Source organism: Apus apus, chromosome 19 (genome assembly GCF_020740795.1).
Source record: "Apus apus isolate bApuApu2 chromosome 19, bApuApu2.pri.cur, whole genome shotgun sequence".
NCBI classification, from domain to species: domain Eukaryota; kingdom Metazoa; phylum Chordata; class Aves; order Apodiformes; family Apodidae; genus Apus; species Apus apus.
The window spans coordinates 10,149,742-10,171,163 of NC_067300.1; the positions used below are offsets into that span (position 1 = coordinate 10,149,742).

Consider the following 21,422-nt stretch of genomic DNA (forward strand, 5'->3'; position numbering starts at 1 on the left):
ACTGCTACAGCGGCTGCCGCCGGGGGCCGCCCAGCCGCCCCGCACCGGGGCGCGCCTCGCCAGCGGCCGGTAGAGGTAGCAACGTCTCGGCCCGGGCCCCCGTAAGGCATCTTGGGGAGCAGCTGCCCGGGGGCCCCTGCGGGGGGGCAGGGGGCACAGAGCACCGAGCACCGCCCGGCCGAGCAGGCGGCTCCGACAGCCAGCGGCCCGGGGCGGGGGGCGAAGCTGCCCCGCCAGCCGCTGTCCCGCCTGCTTTGGTAATAACGTCGGATGAGTTTTGCCCAGTCACTGAAGAGGTAGCTAATGCTCAGTCCATCGGTTATTCAGTCTCAAAGAAAAAAACGTCCATTCTGCCCTCTCAGCCCTTGCTGCCTCCAGAGGGCAGAGTATTTCCCCCCTTCGCTTTTAAAAAAATCAAGATTTAACGTGACTTTAGAATTCTTTTCAACAGTATCACACTTTGACCTCCCTCCTCACCTGTCCACCTCCCAATGACTCCAGAATCAGCCCCACACAATTAATTTTTAGGTTATTTCCACAAAAGTACAGTGGCAGCTATCATAAATCTTGCCAAAACGATTTATGAGAGGGAGAAAAAGACTGACACTTCAATTTTATCAGTTGCTAACTTGCAAAATGCATCTTCTAAAAGAAAAATAAATTAAGGAAAGAATCATCCCTGATCTCTACAGGAGGCTGTGCAGCTGCATCATATGCTGCAGGAACACATGCTACACAAGCTACCACTGCTCAGAAAAGTGGTGAGCCTAAACCTCTGGTAAACCTAAGAGTTCTAAGATTTCTTCTACATATAAAAAAAAGAACTAAAATGCCAACATAAAAAAAATCCTAATATATTCAAGAGTTATTAAAATATTTTTGTAATAGACTTCAGTTATTTTTAGGATATGCAGGAAGTTGTACAGCACATTAAGTTGTGAGACTATCCACTTACCAGCAAATAGTATTCTACACATTAACACACAGATTATAACTGCCATAGTCCTCATCTGAATATGCAGCACCAGTAGCAACAACCAATGGATCTAGTCTTCCACTAATCAGAACATTGCAATGAAGACAACATTTTACATACATGGACAATTAAGTTCATCTTATTCTATAATTGAGCTGCCTGTATATATTTCATTTATAGTAATTCTCACTCCATTTTAACCTGTAACTCAGAGAAGAAGCATTAGCCAGATTTTTCTTTTCTCATACCTCTTCTACACTCTTCACTTGTCTGTTCCATATGGGGGCAAATCTTGGATGAACTCTACCAGCAGGGCACTCGCACCGTGCCATCAGCACACTGCCCTCTCAGAGCTTCAGTGTTCCTGGAGCCACACAGCTGTCTCCTGCATATGTCTGCACCCTTTTGCCAGGCCAAAAGCACAGACATCAGTCAGAAGTCACTTTTCATCCAACAGATGTATCCATTTTCATTGAAGAAGCAGTCTTCTGCATTTCTTCTTTCTCCTGTTTACTCCTGCCGTGGTCTCACCAATGACCACCAGCAGCCTTTAAGGGAACCGCCAGCAGACTTGGCCTTCTCACACGTTGACATCACCACAGCACAGGGTGGACTGAAAACCTATATATCTTGACAAAATAATTTTTCTATTTCTTAGGAGACTCCTTGTCTCTCCGTATCAGCTTCAGGTCACTCACAGCTACTTCAACAAGCTGTAGTCTCTTTGCAGTAACATTACAGCTTCATAATTCCTCAGAAAAAAACCTTCCTAGATAGACAAAGCTTTCAATACTGTCCATTTTGCTGCCACTTCTTCTAGCATTTGTACAGTTTTATTCCTTTTCTGGCAGAAGACCATTTTATTTATCATGTCCACATTCATATCCAGTTAAAGTGTTCACTAGTCCCTTAAAGCATGCTGACCTGGCTCTGCAAGTTCTCATTCCCCATGTCCATCTTCATTTCGACATTAGTGCTATAACTTATTTCCGTACAGTGAATAATATATTATCAAATTATCTGAATATTATCAAATTCTGAACAATGCAGAAGATTGTGCCTGAAGACAAAATGCAAGTGTCAGATGTGACTGTCACGGTCAGTTATAGCTCCGAACAATTCTGGAAGCAGGTGGCTTTGAGACAAAAAACAGTTTTTCTTCCCATGCAAACCTATTTTTTGTCCCAGGAACCTGAACAATAATTTTTAAAAGTTTCAAATAGTTAGATTTTAGGCCTAAGTATATTTGATGCTACTTGAAAGATGTAATGCCCTGATTCCATTTCCATTGCTTGCTTCATAGCTGTTCATGTAACAGTTCATGTAACAGTCAAGTACAGTAGTTCAAGAACTCAATTTCAAAAACTGATTCACAGAATCACCTTGCTTTTCTACTTGAAAGTATGTGGATTTCTGAAAACGTTCTGCAACATTAACGCTTTGTATCATCCTTCAGTGTCGTGTCTGCGTGAGGAAATCCTGGCTTCTACACACACATATCTGAAGATCAAGACCAACTTTTGATAATTACATACAAAACTTTTTTTTTTTTCTCTAACACACCTTTGGTCATACCTGTTTAGGTCATACCTGTTTAGCATTTTAAACCATACAATAGCAGCCTTTCACCCCCACCCCCTCATTCAAACACACAAACAGTACTACTTCTAGGTAGGAAGCAAAATCTCATCCTCATGGCAAACTTTGTGGAAAAGAGCTGCCTTGGAAGAAATACTTATTCCAAATACAAACAGCAGTTCTCTACTGAGGATCAGCTATTTGATTATTGGTCTATGCTACACTTCAATGTAAATAAGAGTGCTCTTCTACTGGGAATGGTGTTCCTCAGATCAACTAGTTTCTTTCAGCCTCATTGGGATGTGGATAATTCCATGGCACTTTTGAGAAGCAATGTGGAATAATCCCAGCATCCCAATTCACATGCCATTCCCGCTACATCGGATGGTTAAGGCGGTATATGAGGTATTGCTGAGTACAGTCAATAGCTGACAGATCAACCTATGGAAATTGTGCTACCTATACCTCATCCTCATAGTGAAGCACTAATGGTCGTGCACCATGCAGGTCACTTAAAAAAAAGGTATTATTTGAATGTCCAAGAAATAAAAAAACATTATATTGTTAATGTTCTTACAGCAGGCATTTCTGTTTCAAGTTAACTGACTTGAGGCCCTTATTAGATATCCAGGAGAAATGTAGAAGAACTAAGGGTGGTGGAAAAAAAAAGCAAAAAAACCCCAAAAAACAGCAAAGCATGGAGTTGTTATACATTGCAGCTTTTAAAACAGAATCTTTCACAGTGTTAAAAAGCAGTCTTTCTCCACTCCAGCTTTCCTCTAAAACCAACAACTGTTGCGCCTCATGTGATGCAAAATGTCTGGAAAATGGGTGAGAACACTGTAGTATTGAAGTGTTTAGCTTCTCTTGGTACATGTACTGGCTAAGAACCCTTTAAAAATCTCCTAAGTATGACACCAACTTGATCTCCTTCTACAACCAGGTGTCCTGCTTAGTGGATGAGGGTGTTGTCTGCTGGGACTTTAGTAAAGCCTTAGACACTCTCTCCCACAGCATTCTCCTGGAGAAGCTTGTGGCTCGTGGCATAGACAGGTGCACTCTTTGCTGGGTAAATAACTGGCTGATGGCCGAGCCCAGAGTTGTGGTGAACAGTCAAATCCAGCTGGTGTTTCCCAGGGCTCAGTTCTGGGGCCAGTCTTGTTTAGTATCTTTATCAATGACCCCGATGAGGGGATGGAGTTGCACCCTCAGTCATTTTGCAGATGATACTAAGTTGGGCAGGAGTGTTGATCTGCCTGAGGGTAGGAAAGCTCTGCAGAGGGACCTGGACAGGCTGGTTCAATAGGCTGAGGCCAATTGTATGAGGTTTATCGAGGCCAAGTGCCAGGTCCTGCACTTGGGTCACAATAAGGACATTGAGATGCTGAAGCAAGTCCAAAGAAGGGCAACAGAGCTGGTGAAATGTATGAAGCACAAGTATTATGAGGAGCAGCTGAGGGAACTGGGATTGCTTAATCTGAGGGAGGCTGAGGGGAGACTTTTATCGCTCTCCACAACTCCCTGAAAGGAGGTTGTAGTGAGGCTGGTGTTGGTCTCTTCTCCCAAGTAATCAGTGATAGGAAATGGCCTCAAGTTGCATCAGGGGAGGTTCAGATTGGATATTAGGAAAAATTTCTTCACTGAAAGAGTGGTCAAACATTGGAACAGACTGCCCAGGGAAGTGGTGGAGTCACCATCCCTGGAGGTGTTACAAAAAAAATTTGTACACATGGCACTTCAGGACATGGTTTAGTTGTTGGCATGGTGGTGTTGGGTTGATGGTTGGGCTTGATGATCTTAGAGGTCTTTTCCAACCTTAATGAGTCCATAAGAAATAGGTCATACCTGCACTCCAGGTACTGGCCTCTCACATTCCAGAGCTGCACTTTACTCTCATTTTGAATGGTTCTATGCACTGATCAGCTAAGCCTGCCAAATCGTCTAGGGTTTTATCTTTTCATAATGCAGGCCAAGGTTAAAAACCCTGAGAGCTTTTAAGGTAGTGTTGACTGGCAGCAGAAGTTTCTTGAAGTAGTTTAGAAAGGGCAAAAAAGGTGACACAAAAATACTTCCATTTCACCTGTAGGGGTCTTGGGGTAAGATCAGAGAAAGATATTTTTAAGAGGTAAGTTTAAATTTAACTCTATGGAGTGCTTTCAGTCATCCATCATTTAAAAAAAAAAAAAACAACAACCAAAAATAATCGGGTTCTCTCACAGACTTGTCCTCTTTGCTCTTTCCTCCATCTGCCCGGACAGAGAGGCCTCTAACTGTACAGCAGATGGTTTACTTGCAGCTCACAGCAACAGTCTTTCAAAAGGTGTTAGTCTTGAGTCTCCTAATCAGAGAGAAATGAAACAATTAACCCCATAATCACACTAGAGACACAGACAGAAACCTGAAGGAAGATTCAGCTATTCACAGAAAGTATCAAGTAAGACTAAGAGCGATGGCTGAAGACCTGCCAGGCTTTGCGATCCAACCCGCCATCCATCCATCCATCCGTCCGTCCAGCTGGAGCCTTTCAGGGCATACCACTAGTTTAGGTACGAGCCCAAACCAACTGTCTGCTCCTCTTGGTCACAATCCCTACAGGGGGTTGTTTCTAGTTGCTCAGTTGACGCAGGTGCTATCATTTCTTAAACTGAGCACAGCCTGGGGCAGCTTTCCTGCATCCAGTACCTGGCCTGCCTCAGCCTGCTGACAGACCTTACTGTCTGTGGCAGTGCTACACGTGAATGTATCAAAGTCCACCGTTATGTCTTGAACGTTTCTTTCATTGGCATTGTCAAAGCTATTTTTACCATGTAGCTGCTTAAGATGTTTCCTCAGAACGGGTTTATGCGCAAAAACCATGTCACAGTAGTTACACTTATGGGGCTTGTCCCCACTGTGCAGGTTGAGGTGGTCCTGTAAGGAACACTTCTGAGAGAATGTTTTCCCACAGATCTTACATTGGAACGGCTTGATGCCTGCGTGCACTCTCATGTGCCGATGGAGATTGCCTTTCTGAGTGAATGTCTTGCCACAGAGAAGACACATAAATAGTTTATGCATCTTTAAGTGATTAGCATAGTTTTCCAGATGCCGAAATACTCTTGTGCACTTTGGACACTGATGATGCCACTGAAGGCCTTTTTCTGTACCTCGGTTGTTTGTCCCCAACATATCTTTAGAGGCCAGAATGATGTTATCACTGCCAGCATAGGAAAGGGCATAGCTGTGGACATGGTTTTGTTCAATTTCACTTGCTCTGTTTTCAACAGTGGAGTTAATAAGAAAGTGTTGAGGCTCTGAGGAATGCAGTGCAGTTTGTTCAGAAGAAATAAACTGGTTCTGATCCTTCTTATTTCTAACTTCTGTTACCTCCCCGATGGACTCCACCTTGATGATCTGAATGTCACTGTCCTCCATGTCCATACTGTCCTCTGAAGGCTGAATACAAGGTGAATCTTGCTGCAGAGAGTCGTTGTCTCCTTGGTGTTCCTTTGGCTCGGAGGAGTCACTTTGCTGCTCACACTCCTTGCTCTCCAGCGGCTGCTTCGGTTTGATGAACTTGCAGAGGGCCTGTGTGCATCGCTCCACGATGTGGCTCATCTGCAGGAAGCTTGCAGCAGTCAAGTAGTTTACCAGTTCCATCTCAGGAAACTCCAGAACGCCGCTGTAGCAGGACAAAAGCAGCTGCCTCCCCACCTCTGAACTCTGCAGGATAGAGATTTTTACGTCTCTGGAGTCGTTCAGTAAGAACTGATCTCTTAGAAAAGGAGAGCCAGCAGCAAAGACAATTTTATGCCCATGAACTTCAATGTCATCTATATGGACCACGACATCACAAAACCTGTTTTCTTCCCTCAGTTCGTTCATCTTCTGTAACATCGAATCCCCATAATTGTCAAACTTGAAGTGAAGAATATCTGACCTTTCTGACATTTTGGCACACCTAAGGAAAAGGGCAAGAAAAAAAACACAAGTGAGAACTTTTTTGTTTTCTGTAATGCAAGTTAGAAGCTTCTAAAGCAGTAACTTAACGTGGGCGTTTAATCAAATTCTATGTTTTATCCTAGATAAATACAAGTCTTTTACAAATTAAAACTAACAACAAAACAAATTGACACCTCACCTTACAGTATCTTTAATTTTTTATAAGTTAATGCAGCTTGAATATAAAGGAGAAGTGGTATGACAGAAATTCTCCTGAAGAAATATCCTAAAGAGTTAAGATATCTTCCATACTACTTGTCTGGAATTTAAAGGGAAACCACTGCAGTATTTTTAGCAGCCTTAGCTCTTGTTGCACTTTACTTCCACATTAAAACCCCTCAGAGATTTTGTCTTTACCAAGCAACAATGAAGTTCCTGTAGCTTCTGCTGCTCAATTTCCCTTAATGCCCAAATAGCTTTCACAACAAATGAATTCAAGGTGAGACAGAACCTGGCACTAGCCAGACATACAAACATCCCCCTCAACCATCTGCATCAATCATATACTGCTAGTAAGTTACAGTCTAAGAACAGTGGCTACAGTTCCTCTAGGACACTTCACAAGTTGCAGGAATATTGATATAGCACAAGTTGTCTCAACAGGAGCTGGAATTTAGTCTTTTAGCAGGAAGGACTAGGCAAGCTCTGCCATATCTGCAGCACTAGGTTTAATGCATAATTTTACACCGTCCTTCAAGTTGTTGTTTTTCCAGAGGTTGGTTTGCTGTGTGTTGGTTTGTTGTTTGTTGAGTTTCTTTAAAGATCATAGAAAAAAAAAATCTTCCTTTTGGCCCCTTCCAGGCCTTCCTTTTGTGCCTTCCAGGCTCCCTGTTTGGATGCCTTGGGAATGTAAGAAGTCTAGTTTCTTGTTGTCTTCTTTGGAAGATCACTCCTCTAAGGAAGTTTGTTCTTGCTTCATAGTATTTGGAAGTAAGAACAGTGGATCCTCCATAAAACAAGGCTCAATCTTTTGTTTTTCTACAGTTCTTTTAGGATTTTATGACTACAGAGATTTGCAATGAAACGCTGCTCATGCAATCCTGCCAGAGAACTAGGGTTGCAGGAAGTGAAGAAATCACAGGAGACTGAACAATGCAAGATTTGCTGAGATTAAAAATAACAAAACAAAGCAAAACTTGCACCTCACAGCTCTTACAAACATCACATAAAGCTTGGAAAGGAGCTTTGAAGTTTATAGATCAAAGCAATGCTGTTCTCCTGGGGCATGAAACATCAGCAGGAAAGGGAGTCAAGCCTGGTGCAAATGAATGAATACACAAGACAAGGACTCAGAGATTTTCAGAAGGATCTGCTGAAAATCAGGATTGTTTCAATTTGCTGATCAGACACTATTTGCATACATGACCTCCTCACTGCTCAAGCCCAACAAGTATAAATTGATGTGTAAGGCAGAAGAAAGGACAGGATTTCAGAAGCCTTCAGAAACAAGGAACCATGGAAAATTTGGGAACAGAGGTAGCATCATTCTGCAGTACAAGTTCTGCTACATCTACAGAAAATGAAGCTGCCAGTCTCTCAGCCATCCTGTCTTCCATGTTGTTTGACTCATCTCAATTTCTAGGGCAAAAAGTTGACTTCTGAGGCAACAGCCTTTGTCAAATATAAACGGTAGCATCACGTCATCATCAAGTATCTTCAGTGTATTTCAGGCACATCGAACTGTTTCTTTTAACATTTTCTCTTAGAAGCGATGAAGGAAATCTACTTGTGAGCCCGTTTTTCCACCGTGGGACACTACAGCACCAGCGCCGGTAAAGCGCCGGCGCCCGGTGTCACCGAGGTGAGCGGGGAGCCTGACGCGGCCACCGGCGCCCCGGGCAGCTGCAAGTCACCTCACGGCAAACCCCAAACACCGAACAAGCGACCTCCCGGGAAACGCGTTCAGTTTCCACTAGTACCGATCTCCAAGGAAAAGCAGCCAGCACAGGAACGGCCAAGCCCCTCTCGGCAGGGCGGCAGAGCGAGCCGCGGCCCCCGCGCTCTGAGCGGCCGCAGGCGACCCCGGCTCCCTAACAGCCTCAGCGGGACAGCTCGGGCGAGAGCCTGCGCAGCTCCGCGGAACAACGCCCAAACGCCCGGTCCTTGGCAAAGCGGAGGAGGCCGCTGCCCGCCCCGGCCCCGCCGCCCCGCGCCGCGGGAGGAGGGAAGGGGCCGGTACCTGTCACGTCGGGCCGCGTCCCCCCGCTGGCACCCGGGGCCGCTCCTAACGCAGCGCCCGCCGCGGTCTCTGGCTACAGACCTAGAGAGGGGAGAAGAGGCGCCATGAGCCGCCGCCCGGGTCTGGGGCCGCGCCGCCTCCGCGCCCCCCGGGCGGCCCCGCGCCCCGCCGCGCCCCCGGCCGGGCCGGGCCGCCCGCCGAACCGGGCCCGCGGTGGGAGCGGTAGCTGCGGCCCTCTCCGGGGCCACCGCCCGCGCCCCGCCAGTCCGCCGGGACCTACAGCCGCCACCGCAGCCCGGAACGGCGACTCGGAACCGCATTGCCCGCCCGCCGGAAACGCGCGCGCGCCCTCCGCCCCGCACCCGGAAGCACCTGGCGGGGCCCCGCCCCCTGCGCGCGGTCACGTGGTGGGCGGCAGCGGCGGCCCAGGCCCGGCACCGGGAGGCGGCGGCGGCGGTAGGTGGGGCGCGCGCTCCGGCGGGGGCTCGTCCGCTCCGTCCTCTGCCCTCGGGCCCCGGCCCGCTCCTGCGGCGTCTGCCAGGGGCGTGCGGGCCTGCCCCGCCGCCGCTCCGGGGCTTCACTGCCGCGCGCCGCTGGTGGCCGGCGAGCGACGTGCGGGAGCGGGGGCCACTCCTGCGTCCTGTCACCGACGTGTCCCTTCCCTGCCCCCCGCCGTGTTTCCCCCCGGGCACGGTGCCCTCCCGCCCCTGTCCCCTCCGCCCCGAGGGGGTCGCGGCCTCGGCGCGGAGCCTCCCGGTAACCGGCGGGGTTGGCAGCGGGGCCGGGGCTCCCCGGCTCGCACACGGCCCCCGAGTGGGTGAGGGGCGTCGGGCGGGGCCCGTCCGCGCCAGCTCCCCTGACCCCGGGTAGGGGGGATACGGGGCGGACCCTCCTCGCTCCTCAAGCCCCGAAACCTGTCAGTGCTCCCGGGACTCCCCGGGGCTCGCTCCGGAGCCGGGTTTGATTCCTGCGACGGGCCCGTCCCGGCTGCGCTGCGCTCCCGCGGAACCGAAGCCGATTTACCGGCCGGGTGCCCTGGTCCCCCCGTGCCGGGCTCTGCCGGTTGGTGCCTGTTGCTTCTCGGTGGGTGCTGCGATGTCACATTTCATCGCATCCAGGCATCTGTGTTTGGTTTACGTGCCGTAATCTCGGTGTTTCTCTCGGGTTTATTTTCCTTCCTGTTGGCACAGACATGTTTGTTTCTCCTAACACATCCGCAGAAAACAATTTTGAAGGGCTGATAGTGTTAATTAGGGAGGAAAACTAACAGACTGTGCTAAGTTGGTTTAAAGACATGCATCAGTAAAAATTCAGGGAACATCGAACTGGTAGAAGTAGACTTTGTTGCTTTTGTCTGTGTAGTTTTGCCTGTTAAAGGTATTTTGGGGTGAGGAGGAGGGAGAGAAAGAATGCTCAGGAGAGGTTTGGAGAGAGGGAAAAAGTGGTGTTTGTTTCTTAAATGCAAGTTGGAGAACAAGTGCTTCGAACCAGTATTGTTATACAGATGTAGCTTGGTGTATGTTCCCAATTTTATTCTATTTGCAAAAGTTGTTTAGGCACAATTTTATGGGAAATCTGAGATTATTGGCTACTTTATTAGCAAATGTGTAACTGCATGTACTTTGCCGCTGCTGATTGTATTACAGAAACACTGTATTATTTTTAAAGGCCTCTGCTTAACATTAAAAGGTCAGGGACCTGAGCAAGCTTAGTTTTGTGTACACAGCAAACACATTAACAAATGGAGCTTGGCTTAAGGGTTTCCTTTCTTTCTCCAAACCCAAGTGCTGGCAGCTCTGAGCAGCACAGAAAGTAACTCTCCCTTTTTAAGTTCTTTCACAGCTGTTTTTAAAGTGCTGTGTTTGCCTGGTGAGCTTAACTCTGCTTCTCTGAATCCTGAGGGGAGCAGAACTCCACAGGTATCCAGAGTATTCCCTGCAGAGTTCCTGTAGCCCCCGGCTCCGCTGCCTTGATCCCAGATTCCATGATCCCAGCCTGCAGCCCACACTGTGTCCTGGCGTCCCGGCGGCCTCGTGCAGGCAGCTGTAGCTGTGCCTGGTGCTGACCCACCCATTCGAAGTTAATTCATTCCAGCTGCATTCTTGTGCTGGGCCAGCTCAGGCAGTGTCAGCATTTCTTTTATAAACCAGGGTTTCCCAGGACCGGCTGCATGTTCATGAGGTTGGGGAATTTGCTTATTACTAGAGCCTAAAATTAGAGTTTTGTCCTCTGAGCAGATGGTTCAAATTAAGATTAAAAGGAAAATAGTGTTGGCAGTAACTATGAATCTGTTAAGGATTGTTAACAAAGATTGCATTAGCTTAACTCTCCTGTTCCGTTCAGTTCCTGGTTTTGCACACAACAGCCAGCCATCCCCTCAGCTTCTGAGATCTGTGCTTCTCTGCTCTTGAGGAGGGGGTGAAATTTGAGGCAGCATTATCTCCCATTAAATATGTTTTTTCCTGGCTCTGGAGGTTAGTGGGAACATCTGTGGCTGTCAGTGTGTTTTAACATGAACAGAACAGTTAGTATTGTAGTTGATACTTTTTTTTATTCATTATTGTCTTTAGTAATTCGAAATCTTTGTTTTCATGAGCAGTATTTCACTGGCTTTCTTGCTTCATTTTGAGTGCAACTTGTTGCCTTTGAGAATGTGTTTTGCACAGGGAAGGTGGGTAAAGATCAAACTTACGATTATGCAGCTAATCATGTGACGTGAGAAGAAAAAGGTTGCTAGAGATTGATCTCCCTCATATGTTTTTTTTCTCAAAGCTGCAATAAAACGCAGGTGGTGTGTACATGCTCAGAAGAAGCCAAACCACAGCTCCTTTCCCACGTGTCTGTCAGAGGGATGTCACTCTTGCTCTTATGTTTCTTATGCTGCTAAGACTGAGCCACCTGGCAAGGCCCCCTGTAGTGATGGCAGGGTGCTGCAGCACTTTCCAGGCTTTCCTCAGGACATACTGGGTATTTGTAAAACAATAAGTGTGCAGGCAAATCACAGATCTTATAGACTGGGGGGGGGGGGGGGGGTGAAAGCCTGAAGAATGCTGGCTTATTTGTCATAAAATAGCTTTGCAAAGTACATTGTAAAGCTTCTGAACCCTGCTACAGATTCCACTTTTCACCCACACTGATGATGAAAACAAGGAAACTAGGACTTGGTTTCTTTAAATGGAACAGTACTGGATGTTATTGTTAAGTTATACATAAAGCCAGAGGTCTAGAAACAGAATATATGTTATTTTCAGTGAATTGATTTGCATTGAGTCAGTCACCTCAGTGGCTTGCCTGTATGCTGCCTCCTTGGTTTCTGTGTTTTTTTTAATGTTATACTTTAGAGGATCTATTAGGGGATAAAGGGTATAGGTTATGTTGCATACCAAGCTTTCTGACTTGGCTGTTCAAGGTAGCTTCTTGAATTATAATAGTCTTCAGTAATTTAGTTAATATTGCTGTACTGTCTTTCTGTACCTGGTGCATTCTGCATCAAATGCACCTTGATTTTGTGGAATTGCTACAGGAACTGCAGCTGAAGTACAAAAGAAGAGATGAATGGGCAAAAAACCTCTTAGTTTGCATATTTTCCATGCTTATTCTCTTTTCTGCCTTGAAAACTCAAAAATTAAGTATAATTTGTTTTGTATTCTCCTCTACACTCAGTGCTAAGCATGCTACATCTGCTGTTGACTTAAAGGTAACTGCTGTTTTAAGCAGTCCAAGAAGTTCACGGCTGAAACACTGATCTTTTCTGTTCACCCTCTGGCTTTTTGTGTGGCTGTGGATGCTCTAAGCAACTGGAGAATGGGAGTCCCTTGGAAATGGAGTGACACCATTTCCATGAGTGCCTTGCTTCACTTGTTGCATGTGTCTCAAGGTGGCATTCAAGCCTCAGTCTTACAGTAATGTAAAATGGAAGGGTTTCTGCTTTTTTAATAGACTGTGTGCTGTAAGCTCTTTTAAATTAATTCTGTCAGTACTTACAAGGCAAATTTTTATCACAAGTGGCAGATCAGGTGCCAGGTACTTGGGAGAGGATAGGAAAGTACAGGGTAAAATTTTATACATCTTTGTAGCTAATCTTGAACTTCAATAGGTTTGTTTTCCAGTTGTTTCAGATTTTAACATCATGAATGGTGTCTCTGCTGTACCTTTGTGTGCTGTCTTGAATATAGAGAGTAGCAGATTGCTGCTCTTGTTTTGTTGCTTTAAAGATAAACAAGAACATTTTAAAAAAGATAGTTTGAGTCTTACCATTGTGTGACAACAGCAAGCACAGCTTGCAGGTGGATTGAGAGCAGTGACCTAAGAGCCAGCCATGTTGCCTTACTCATTTTGCAGCTTTTCCAATGTTACTTTGTGTGCAGGGAGGCCAGGATATCCATTTAATTACACAGGTGAGCAACGAAATGAGTTGTTTAAAATCTGCCTCTTAGTATGCATTTTACCTAGACACTCTGTCTCCTCTAGAGGTGTAAAGACACCTCCAGGCAAGGTCTGCCTTGTTGTGGTGTGGATTTGTGTCAGGAACTAAGCTGTGCTGAATTTGAAAGCTTCTATTTTATTTATGTTGAAACAAACCAAAGTCTCTTTCTTTGCACGGGAGGAGACCCTGGCTTCTTCTGAGACACATGCAAACTTGAGGTCTGCACTTGGCTGATCTCTTCTCCTATCTCTGTGAACTGTGAGAGCAGAAAGCTTCAGTGCTTGGAGAAGCTGCAGGTGTTACTGAAGAGCAGTCGCTGTTGTCTTGCTTTTTGATTCCAGAGGAGTTACAAGCCTGCCACGCTTAATTGCTCTGCTGGTCTTTGATGTGTGCCCTTCCAGGCTGGCCCGTGTTTTAACGAGCTCACAGCTGTTCTGCTGTTGATTTGCCAGTCTGCCCTTCCTGATCCAGGGAAAATGATCCATGCAGTAAATCTGGATGGAACAGAGTGATAGCAAGGAACAGAGGAAATAAAATGCAAAGTATGGCAATATGGAATTTTTTGTTAACTTCAAGCAATATTTTAGCATTTTTAGTATTTTGAGTCTGTGCTTTTGAACCTCAACTATTTGAGCATCAATCTGACAACTCTCTGTGGTTGGATAACTGAGCCTCACTCGTGTTACATCGCTAATAAACAAAGCCTACAGTACTCTACTACACTGTCCCCTTTCCTGTGTTCTCTTGTGTAATTTCACTAAGACTTTTGCTCAATGTAAGGTTGGCAAACTTGGGCTGATTGAATCCTTCTGCTGTTGCAATTCTGTGTTGTGCAAGTCCCGCAGGGGCTGGGCAGGGCAGCGGTGCTCCGGGGTCAGGCATGGTGTCTGTTCACACCACACTGCTGGGCAAAGAAGTCCCTAGAATTCTTGGTGGACAGTGGCAGGTAGAAAGACTTCAAAAATGGCTGAAGTTAGCACTTCAAGACACATGCTCTATACCAAAATAAATGGGTAAATTGATCCTTGCCTGGATGATCTTTACAGCTGCTTGTGATCAAAGCCTGCTCCTCTATTCACCCTGAGTGCAGCAGATGAGTTTGCACTGTGTGAACAGAAACAGTAAAGCCGGAGGGATATTAAGTGTTTGAAGCTTATTTTTAGTCGGTGTTCCAATACATTTGATTTAGTCAATTTCAGATGGTCTGTGTGTTATGTAGATGGTGCAATAAGGAATATCTATAGACATGTCTGAATATGAGTTCTTTAAACAAAATCTTTAAAAATAAGAACTCTGCCCTGCCTTTAAGGTACACACGAGTAATACCAGGTAGACATACACAGGGGGTAAAACTTTACAAATTTCTACATTTCTCAAGTGGTAATTCTCATTGAAAGCCACTGGACCTTAAAATATTTTTTGAAAAGGATGCCTAAAACATCTTACATTCTTTTGAAAACCCAAGTAATCACAGGTATATTGTTGTTGATGAACAACCCACATCTGCACTTCCTCTTGTGTGCTGCCTCAGTTGTTCAGTCAAATATGTTTCAGGACCATGAAGCGACTTGGTCAGGAAAGTAATCAGGTTAAAAAGAACCCAGAGGAAAAAAAAAGTGCTGTCCTCCTGGCAGATTTCCAAGTCGTATTGGTGGCTGTGGAGAGAAAGGGTATTGACAGACATAAAAGCAGGATTTGCTATTTTTGGTGCATTGTTCTTGTTTCGGTGAGGAATGCGATGAGCTGGGCTGGTGGATCTGCCAGGCTGGGACAGTGCTGCAGGAGTGGAAGGTATAACTTCAGGCTGAAAGAGCACTTGGGCTTGGTCACGCCTAGGAGTATGTAAAGACCTAAGCCATTGTGATAAGGGTATATTTGTGCTTCTGGGAAATGTAACCACCCATTTTTATCATGGCAGTCTGTTTTGAGCCACAGATTCTGAGAATCTCTGCTGTAGAGTTCAAGGTGTACAGCTGAACTTCACCTTTTGTTCTTTTCTTCAAATCCCTCTCAGTGCCAGTTCCAGCTTTTTAAAACCCTCTGTTGGCTCTGATTCTCATCACTGATCCAGCCTATGCTGTTCTTCCTGCTTCTTGGAAGTCTTTTATTTTATTGCTCCTTACAGAACAGAAGATTCAGCTTAGATTCATAAAACACTGCATGTCCCACGATTTTAGAGCATCTTTATCACAAAATATCACAAGTAAGATCTAGCTCTTGTTTTGGGGGGAAGAGAATGTGACTGTAGCATACAGTGAGCTCTGATAGCTACAAAAGCAATTTTTGCATGAACACAGGTGAAGTCAGACAGTATCTGAAGGCAGTAAATGGGCTTCAGAGTTCTGGTCTTAATAATAGTCTCGTGTCAGCAGCCATAGTATATATTCCAAGGGCCTGCTTTGTGCTGTGCGTAGAAAGTGGTGACTGACACAATCATTAAATACTGCAAAAAGATGCATTAACTTCCCTTTTGTGAGCTATGGAAACCAGTGCTCTAACAGCAGCGTGCTTCTTAGCAATGTCAGAACAGGACCATGAGTGTGTACTGACAGGAGAGTCGTAACTCTGTTATACTGTCAGATATTTTACTTTTTATAAATAGCCAGCAGGTTTCTGAAAAGAAACATTTGAGCATTTTAGCATGAAATTTTATATAAGTATTTTTATGATTTTTGTTTTTCAGGCATTTATAAAATATTTATTCTCATTCATGAATCGAGCTTCCTTTTTAAGTCATGGATGACAAGGCTTCTGTTGGAAAAATCAGTGTCTCTTCAGACTCGGTATCCACTCTTAACAGTGAAGATTTTGTCTTGGTTTCCAGGCAAGGGGATGAAACACCATCTACAAATAATGGTAGTGATGATGAAAAAACAGGACTGAAGGTAAGAATCAATAACCTGAGTTTGTTCCCTATTCTTCTAACTCAAACTAACCGCAGAGAGCTTAAAGAGGGACTTCTTTGTTGTGGAAAACTTGACAGAAGGGAAAACTTATTCAAGAATCAATTCTGCCAGTAATTTCTGCATTACTTTTCCAGATGTCAGACGTGATAATTAGGTTTTGAGTAAGAGCTTTGTCCATCACTACCTGTGGGGTTTTTCCCCCACTTTTTAGAATCTTTCATTAAGTGCTTAGGATGAAACAGACTGTCAAGAACTTTGAACTGTGATTTTATCACAGCTTTCAGATAGAACGCAATATTAACATGCACTTGATTTGACCATATCTGTTTATTCAAACACATATTTAAGTTTTCCCCAATGTGAAACGTTCTCTTTAAGAAGCATAGCAGTGTATTTATAACTAACAACTTGGAATTAATCTGAGAATACAAGCCTATGTGGTAGGCTTGTGTGAACTGCAAGGGCATTGACATCTTCTCACTTTTAGAAGTGCTGTCCTCAACAGGCACCCTTGTCACTCTCCTTTTTCTTTTTTTTTTTTTTTTTTTTTCCTTTGGCTACTTAAAGAAAATCTTTCATTCCAATTTGTGTTTCAGCAGTCCTCAAGCCAAGTGACAAAAGTAAGGTGGTCACTCTGAATTCCATTATTTTATTCCATAAAAGTGGATCTTTCCTAGAGTGAGTCAGTTAATGTGTTCTTGTGGGAGATGGAAAGAGAGATTCCACCATTGCAAGAGACAAGTCTGCAGTCACATCTGTGTCTTCAAAATAATGTCTTTAATGATGATAAGAAATCATGTGTTTTGCCTGTTGGACTGGGTGTTCCTCTTCTCCTTAGCAGCAGTTGGTAACAGAGACCTTATTGAATGTTTCTTGATGTTTTTGCTCATCTTGCTTTGATTGTTTTCTTGCATTTTTTGAGTTCTGAACAAGGCATGCAATCATAGTGGCTATTTTCTCTTACAAAGGGCTTCAAACTAATTGTGTTAGTTAAGAGTCTCAAGATCTTACTTTTGCTTAATCGGGCAAAAATATTCACTTATAATTTATTGCTGTTGCAGAAGATTGCCCCTTCGCATCACAGGATAGTCTAAAAAAATATGAAAACTTCTTGAGCAATCAGCCTGGTGATCTATGAAACCCTGTGAAAGACTGTGACCTCATGCTTGTCTTTCTAGATGCTGTACATAATACCAGCAGCTAAAAATACTTGAGAATTCAGAATAGTCCCCACAGTGGTGCTTACCTGGAGGATGCTTATGTGGCAGTAGTTGCAATTAGCTCTCAGAGTTGTGATGCATCGTTCGAGACCCCAGGAGGCAGACACAGTCAACCAGATTTTCCATTCCATCCTGTTACTCCCCAAGAAAATTCAGAAATGTGCAGTGCTGTAGCCTGCAACACTTCTTGCTCCACAGGGGAGCTCCAGGGTCTAACCACTGCCTTGTGTCCTGCTGTGTCTGCATGACATGCTGTCTTGTTCAGTGCCATCAAAGACATTGAAGAGACTTATATACGAAGTCATATTCATAAAGCTTGCAAATATTTCAGAGAAGAATATCCTTAGTCAACTTCCAGCTGACTCCTCAAACTTACTTCTTACATTTTTCCTCATGTTTACTTCCAAAGTGGTTTATAAAATGCTGGCTACATGTATCCTCTCTCTGGATGAAGAAACAATGTGAGCTCTGCTGCCTCCTGACCGCCAACAATTGCAAAATGAAGTTACGCTGTTCCCTGGTTTGGCACTGAATGTCACAGGGCTTTTCAGGTCTTCAAGATAAGCTTCTTTTATGTATTTGGTGCACAAGCCTTCAACAAAGTGATTCACCTTGAGCCTTTCAGTATTGTGGCCTTGGCGAGGCTGTGCCTGTTGGTTATTGGCTGTGGCTAGATGGTTGAAGGCAACATTACACCTTGGATAAGCAGTCAGTGCACAGTCTGACTTCTCCTGTCCACAGATCTAACCTTCCTTCTGCTTAAGGAGGGGAAAAATTTCACAGGGCAAATGGGAAGAAGAATTTTTAGTTGTTCCTAGGGACGAAAATTGCCCTTTGGTGGTTTTCTACAAGGAAAGAGATCTGCTCCCCTAGAATATGGCTTTGTTCTTGTTGCCTTTCCTTCTGGCTTGCAAATAGTTGACAGCAGCCAGTTCTACTGTAGTATTAAGCTGTTTATCCATGAGCATGGATAAGAGGAGCTGTGAAGGTTGTTACAGGTACATTAACAGTACCATCACCATGGTATCTAAAAGTGCTTAAGTGGTAAATGGAAAATTGTTATTAGCAGGACAAGATGAGAGCTGAGGTTCTGTATTTCATAGAAACAAAGGAGGAAATAAGGTTTTTTTCAGGGAAAAGCAGTTGCTTTTATATTTATAACCAAGGTTGTATGTGTCAAAACACATTTGCTTTGATATGTCCACTGAAAAAAGCAGGAAGTAAGTTACGGTTCATATTTGAGCAAATGTCTTTTTCAGGTGATCTGTTTCTTCAGGAAGCAGTTTGAGGAGCTTTCATTTGTAAAGCACAGTCTGAGGATACTGCTTGAAGTTTAGGCTTGTGGTTGCTAGTTGTCGTAGGCTGTGAAGTTTGTACATGTGCACCAAGGCTCTCATTTCAAATTTGTTGATATGCTTTAGTTTTAAGTAACAGTGCTGTGGACTGAATTAATACACATTTTAATTTTTGTTCTTTCTCAAGTCCAGACAAATAAATATTACTTCTAAATACAGTCAGGAACCATATTTTTCTTCAGTTCTCTGAAATTCATAAAGGTGTTTTTTCTTTTTGTCTCTGCTGAAATACAAGGTTCACACAATTTAAAAAGGGGTTGGCAGTGATTGTTTCCCAGAAATACCATTTGCTAGCTGTCTCTGCTTTCCAGTACTGTCTGTGTCTACTTTTGCCCACTGCCAGTGGGACTGAGCTGGGTGTACAAAGGCCTTGCTTCTGGAGCACATGGCAGAACAGGAGCTCTTGAACTACATGATACAACAAGGCCTCTCACAGCTGAACTGCTGCAGTTCTAGTAAATCTGCTGTGTTGCTGGAAAGGAAGTTTTGAAGGAGGCTACATCCTATTTAAAGGTTAAGTAAGATTAGTTTTCAGTTTTGTGAGAAACAGAGAAAACAATGACTAGGGTAAATGGTTTCTTTCCTCTAATACGTGAGGCATGTATTAGATCTGCCGTGTTTGTTCTTCCCTTCTGCCTGTAGTTCTGCTGCACTTGGTCATGCTGCTGTTCATGGTTTTTTTGGGTTTCCATCTTAATGGTCACTGTTCCCAGCATGGGAATTTATACGGTCACATAAGAGACTTTGTTTGACATTAAGTTAGTCTTGGTTTGTATTTTAGGACTCGTTTCTCAGCAGAGCTTCTCCAGTCCAAAAGTATAATTGCTGTGTGTTTTAGAATTCTTTTTGGAGAGTAGACTGGGCTGAGAAGGAAGGTTTTCTTGGAGGGATTCTTTTAAATCACTTTTTAGATGAAAATTTTAATTGTGAGGTTTCAGAATATTTATGAGGCTTTATTTTTTTCTTTTTATGTGTCTGTTTCCTGTCACACTGTAAACAGCTCAGATTCGTGTTTTACCTGTCACTACTATTTTTAGGAACTTCTATTTTCAATATCATAGGGTACTATCTAGATATAAATTATTGATAGTGATTATTTTACCAACTACAGTAAATCACCATTCAGACTTTTTTAAAAAGTCTTGTAATCTTGATAGAATTGAACATTCTTCATGCCATTGCAACACTTGATTTTCACTGGATATAAGTTCCTTACTGTCCTTTCCCAAACTCAAGCTTAAGTCTGTTTAATCACTGCGAGCAAAAGTACATGAGATAGATGGCTTTGCCAGAATGAATTTTAACTTCAAGTTTCATAGAAAACAGGTCTGACAAACTGGAAGTTACTTTATTATTTTTTTTTAATAGAGACTTTAATGGGTCTGGCAGGACATTCTGTTTAATTCTGGTTTGCTGCAAATAATATTAACTGTGTACAGTAAAGTTACATGGTGCATCTTCCGTCATCATCTTTCTGACAAATGCCTGCAAAGACCTGAATAATGAACTTGATATGTAAAAAGATTATATCTTTGACCATATGCTTGTGGAAGATTTTTTCATTGCTTCCACGATGTATCATACAAATGTATACTAAAATTATTGGGAGAAAAACAGAAATCTGTGAATGCCTGTAATTAGTTGCAGATTACTGATACTTCTGCAGATGTAGAGCTGAGAAAGGCAGTTACTCTGGCTTCCTCCTGGCAGATGATCCCAGACAGCACATTAATGTATTTTTAACCCATACTAAAAAATTATGTTTGAGCATGAGTTCCAAGAGCATAAACATCTCCAGGTTTTTGTTGCTATTTAGATTCTGTAATAAAATTGTCACTGGGTTACTACATTTTTTTAATGTCCCTTCTGTCCCTAGGAGCTTGTGATTGCTGGTTTTTTAATTGCCTGTGAATTTTATTTTTTGCCTGCTTTCTTCTGAAGAGCATTCTGGGTCTTTTCTTAAAGTAATTGTATTCTGCTCTATTGTAGAGTAAATCCAGGTCAGAAGTTTCTGTTCTTTGTTAATATTCTTGTACAATCAATAGGTTTTTTTCACCAGAAAACTAATATGCAGTTTAGACTTTTGTTGCAATGTAGATCGAGGCTGCAGATCCAGATCATTATCTGGAGAGTGTGGGTCTGGGTGTGAAAGAGAAGCCAGTAGGTAAACATCATGGTTCTTCCTTTTCCCTCTGAACTGAGAAGTTTCTCTTTGGGGATGCAGTGGAAATGACCATCGGTCAGAACTCTGATTTGCCTGAGAAGCCTCTGATCTCACTGTAATTATTCCTGAGACACGCCTGGTGCAAATGTAGGTACAAGTATTTAAGTGACATCTGACATTTTGCTCATAGTACATTTAATTCATAGAAGGGTCATTTGAGTGCACAGAGATGTTCTATGATCTGTTCCAGTGTTATTTCAGCAACTTTAACTGGACTTCAGGTTGATTTATTTACTGCTAAAATGTGAGAACCTTGTCCACTGCTTCAGGTACTTTCAAGATACTTTTAATTTTCTACTATGAGATGCCAGTTGTGAGGCAAATTGAATTTGCTTCAATACTGAGATTGTGTTCTGGACAGATGTCTGCTCTGTGTTCTTCCTCCTGTCTTAACTCCTTCCTTTCCTTACTATCTTATTCTAAAGATAGTACAGAAAACTTTCTTTTTTTATATATAATACTCCATTTAGAGTCTTTTAAGAGCCTGGGGTAGTTGCACAATTTGGATTTCATTAGCTTGTGTGTAGCATCTGAAATCACAGGAGGCTTACAGAGATGTAGGGGCTTGTGTCTGCTC

General features: G+C 43.7%; 2 protein-coding genes across 7 annotated transcripts in view; one reads left to right on the forward strand and one right to left on the reverse strand.

The window, feature by feature from the left end:
• Positions 1-9,036, reverse strand: ZBTB26 (zinc finger and BTB domain containing 26). 3 transcript variants are annotated; one of them, XR_007891310.1, is made up of 3 exons: positions 8,715-9,036; positions 5,016-6,494; positions 1-4,892 (listed from the first exon to the last, which is right to left on the reverse strand). XR_007891310.1 is itself a non-coding variant. In XM_051636861.1 (3 exons), the coding sequence occupies exon 3, from the start codon at positions 6,482-6,484 to the stop codon at positions 5,168-5,170; it is 1,317 nt and encodes a 438-aa protein (XP_051492821.1). In that variant the 5' UTR covers positions 6,485-6,494; positions 8,715-8,795; positions 8,995-9,026; the 3' UTR covers positions 1-5,167. The 3 variants fall into 3 exon arrangements, 2 of the variants coding, with proteins under 2 accessions (XP_051492821.1, XP_051492819.1); XM_051636861.1 differs by having other exon boundaries at positions 1-6,494; positions 8,715-8,795; positions 8,995-9,026; XM_051636859.1 differs by having other exon boundaries at positions 1-6,494.
• A 63-nt stretch (positions 9,037-9,099) lies between these two features.
• Positions 9,100-21,422, forward strand: part of RABGAP1 (RAB GTPase activating protein 1) — a 67,166-nt gene continuing 54,843 nt past the window's right edge. Inside the window, exons 1-2 of one of the 4 annotated variants that reach the window (XM_051636262.1) lie at positions 9,100-9,170; positions 15,824-16,025. In XM_051636262.1, coding sequence (XP_051492222.1) covers positions 15,876-16,025 — 150 coding nt within the window. In that variant the 5' untranslated portion in view covers positions 9,100-9,170; positions 15,824-15,875. Of the gene's footprint in view, positions 9,171-9,779; positions 9,798-15,319; positions 15,344-15,823; positions 16,026-21,422 lie in introns of those variants that run through there. The other 3 variants (XM_051636263.1, XM_051636261.1, XM_051636265.1) reach the window with 3 other exon arrangements.

What these genes read in the sequence shown, in the direction of transcription:
- ZBTB26 (XM_051636859.1), bottom strand. Translation starts at nt 9,034, where the DNA reads ATGCGGTTCCGAGTCGCCGTTCCGGGCTGCGGTGGCGGCTGTAGGTCC. An exon ending in GACGCGGCCCGACGTGACAG is followed by an intron (nt 6,495 to 8,714) that starts GTACCGGCCCCT and finishes CCTTTTCCTTAG; the next exon opens with GTGTGCCAAAATGTCAGAAA.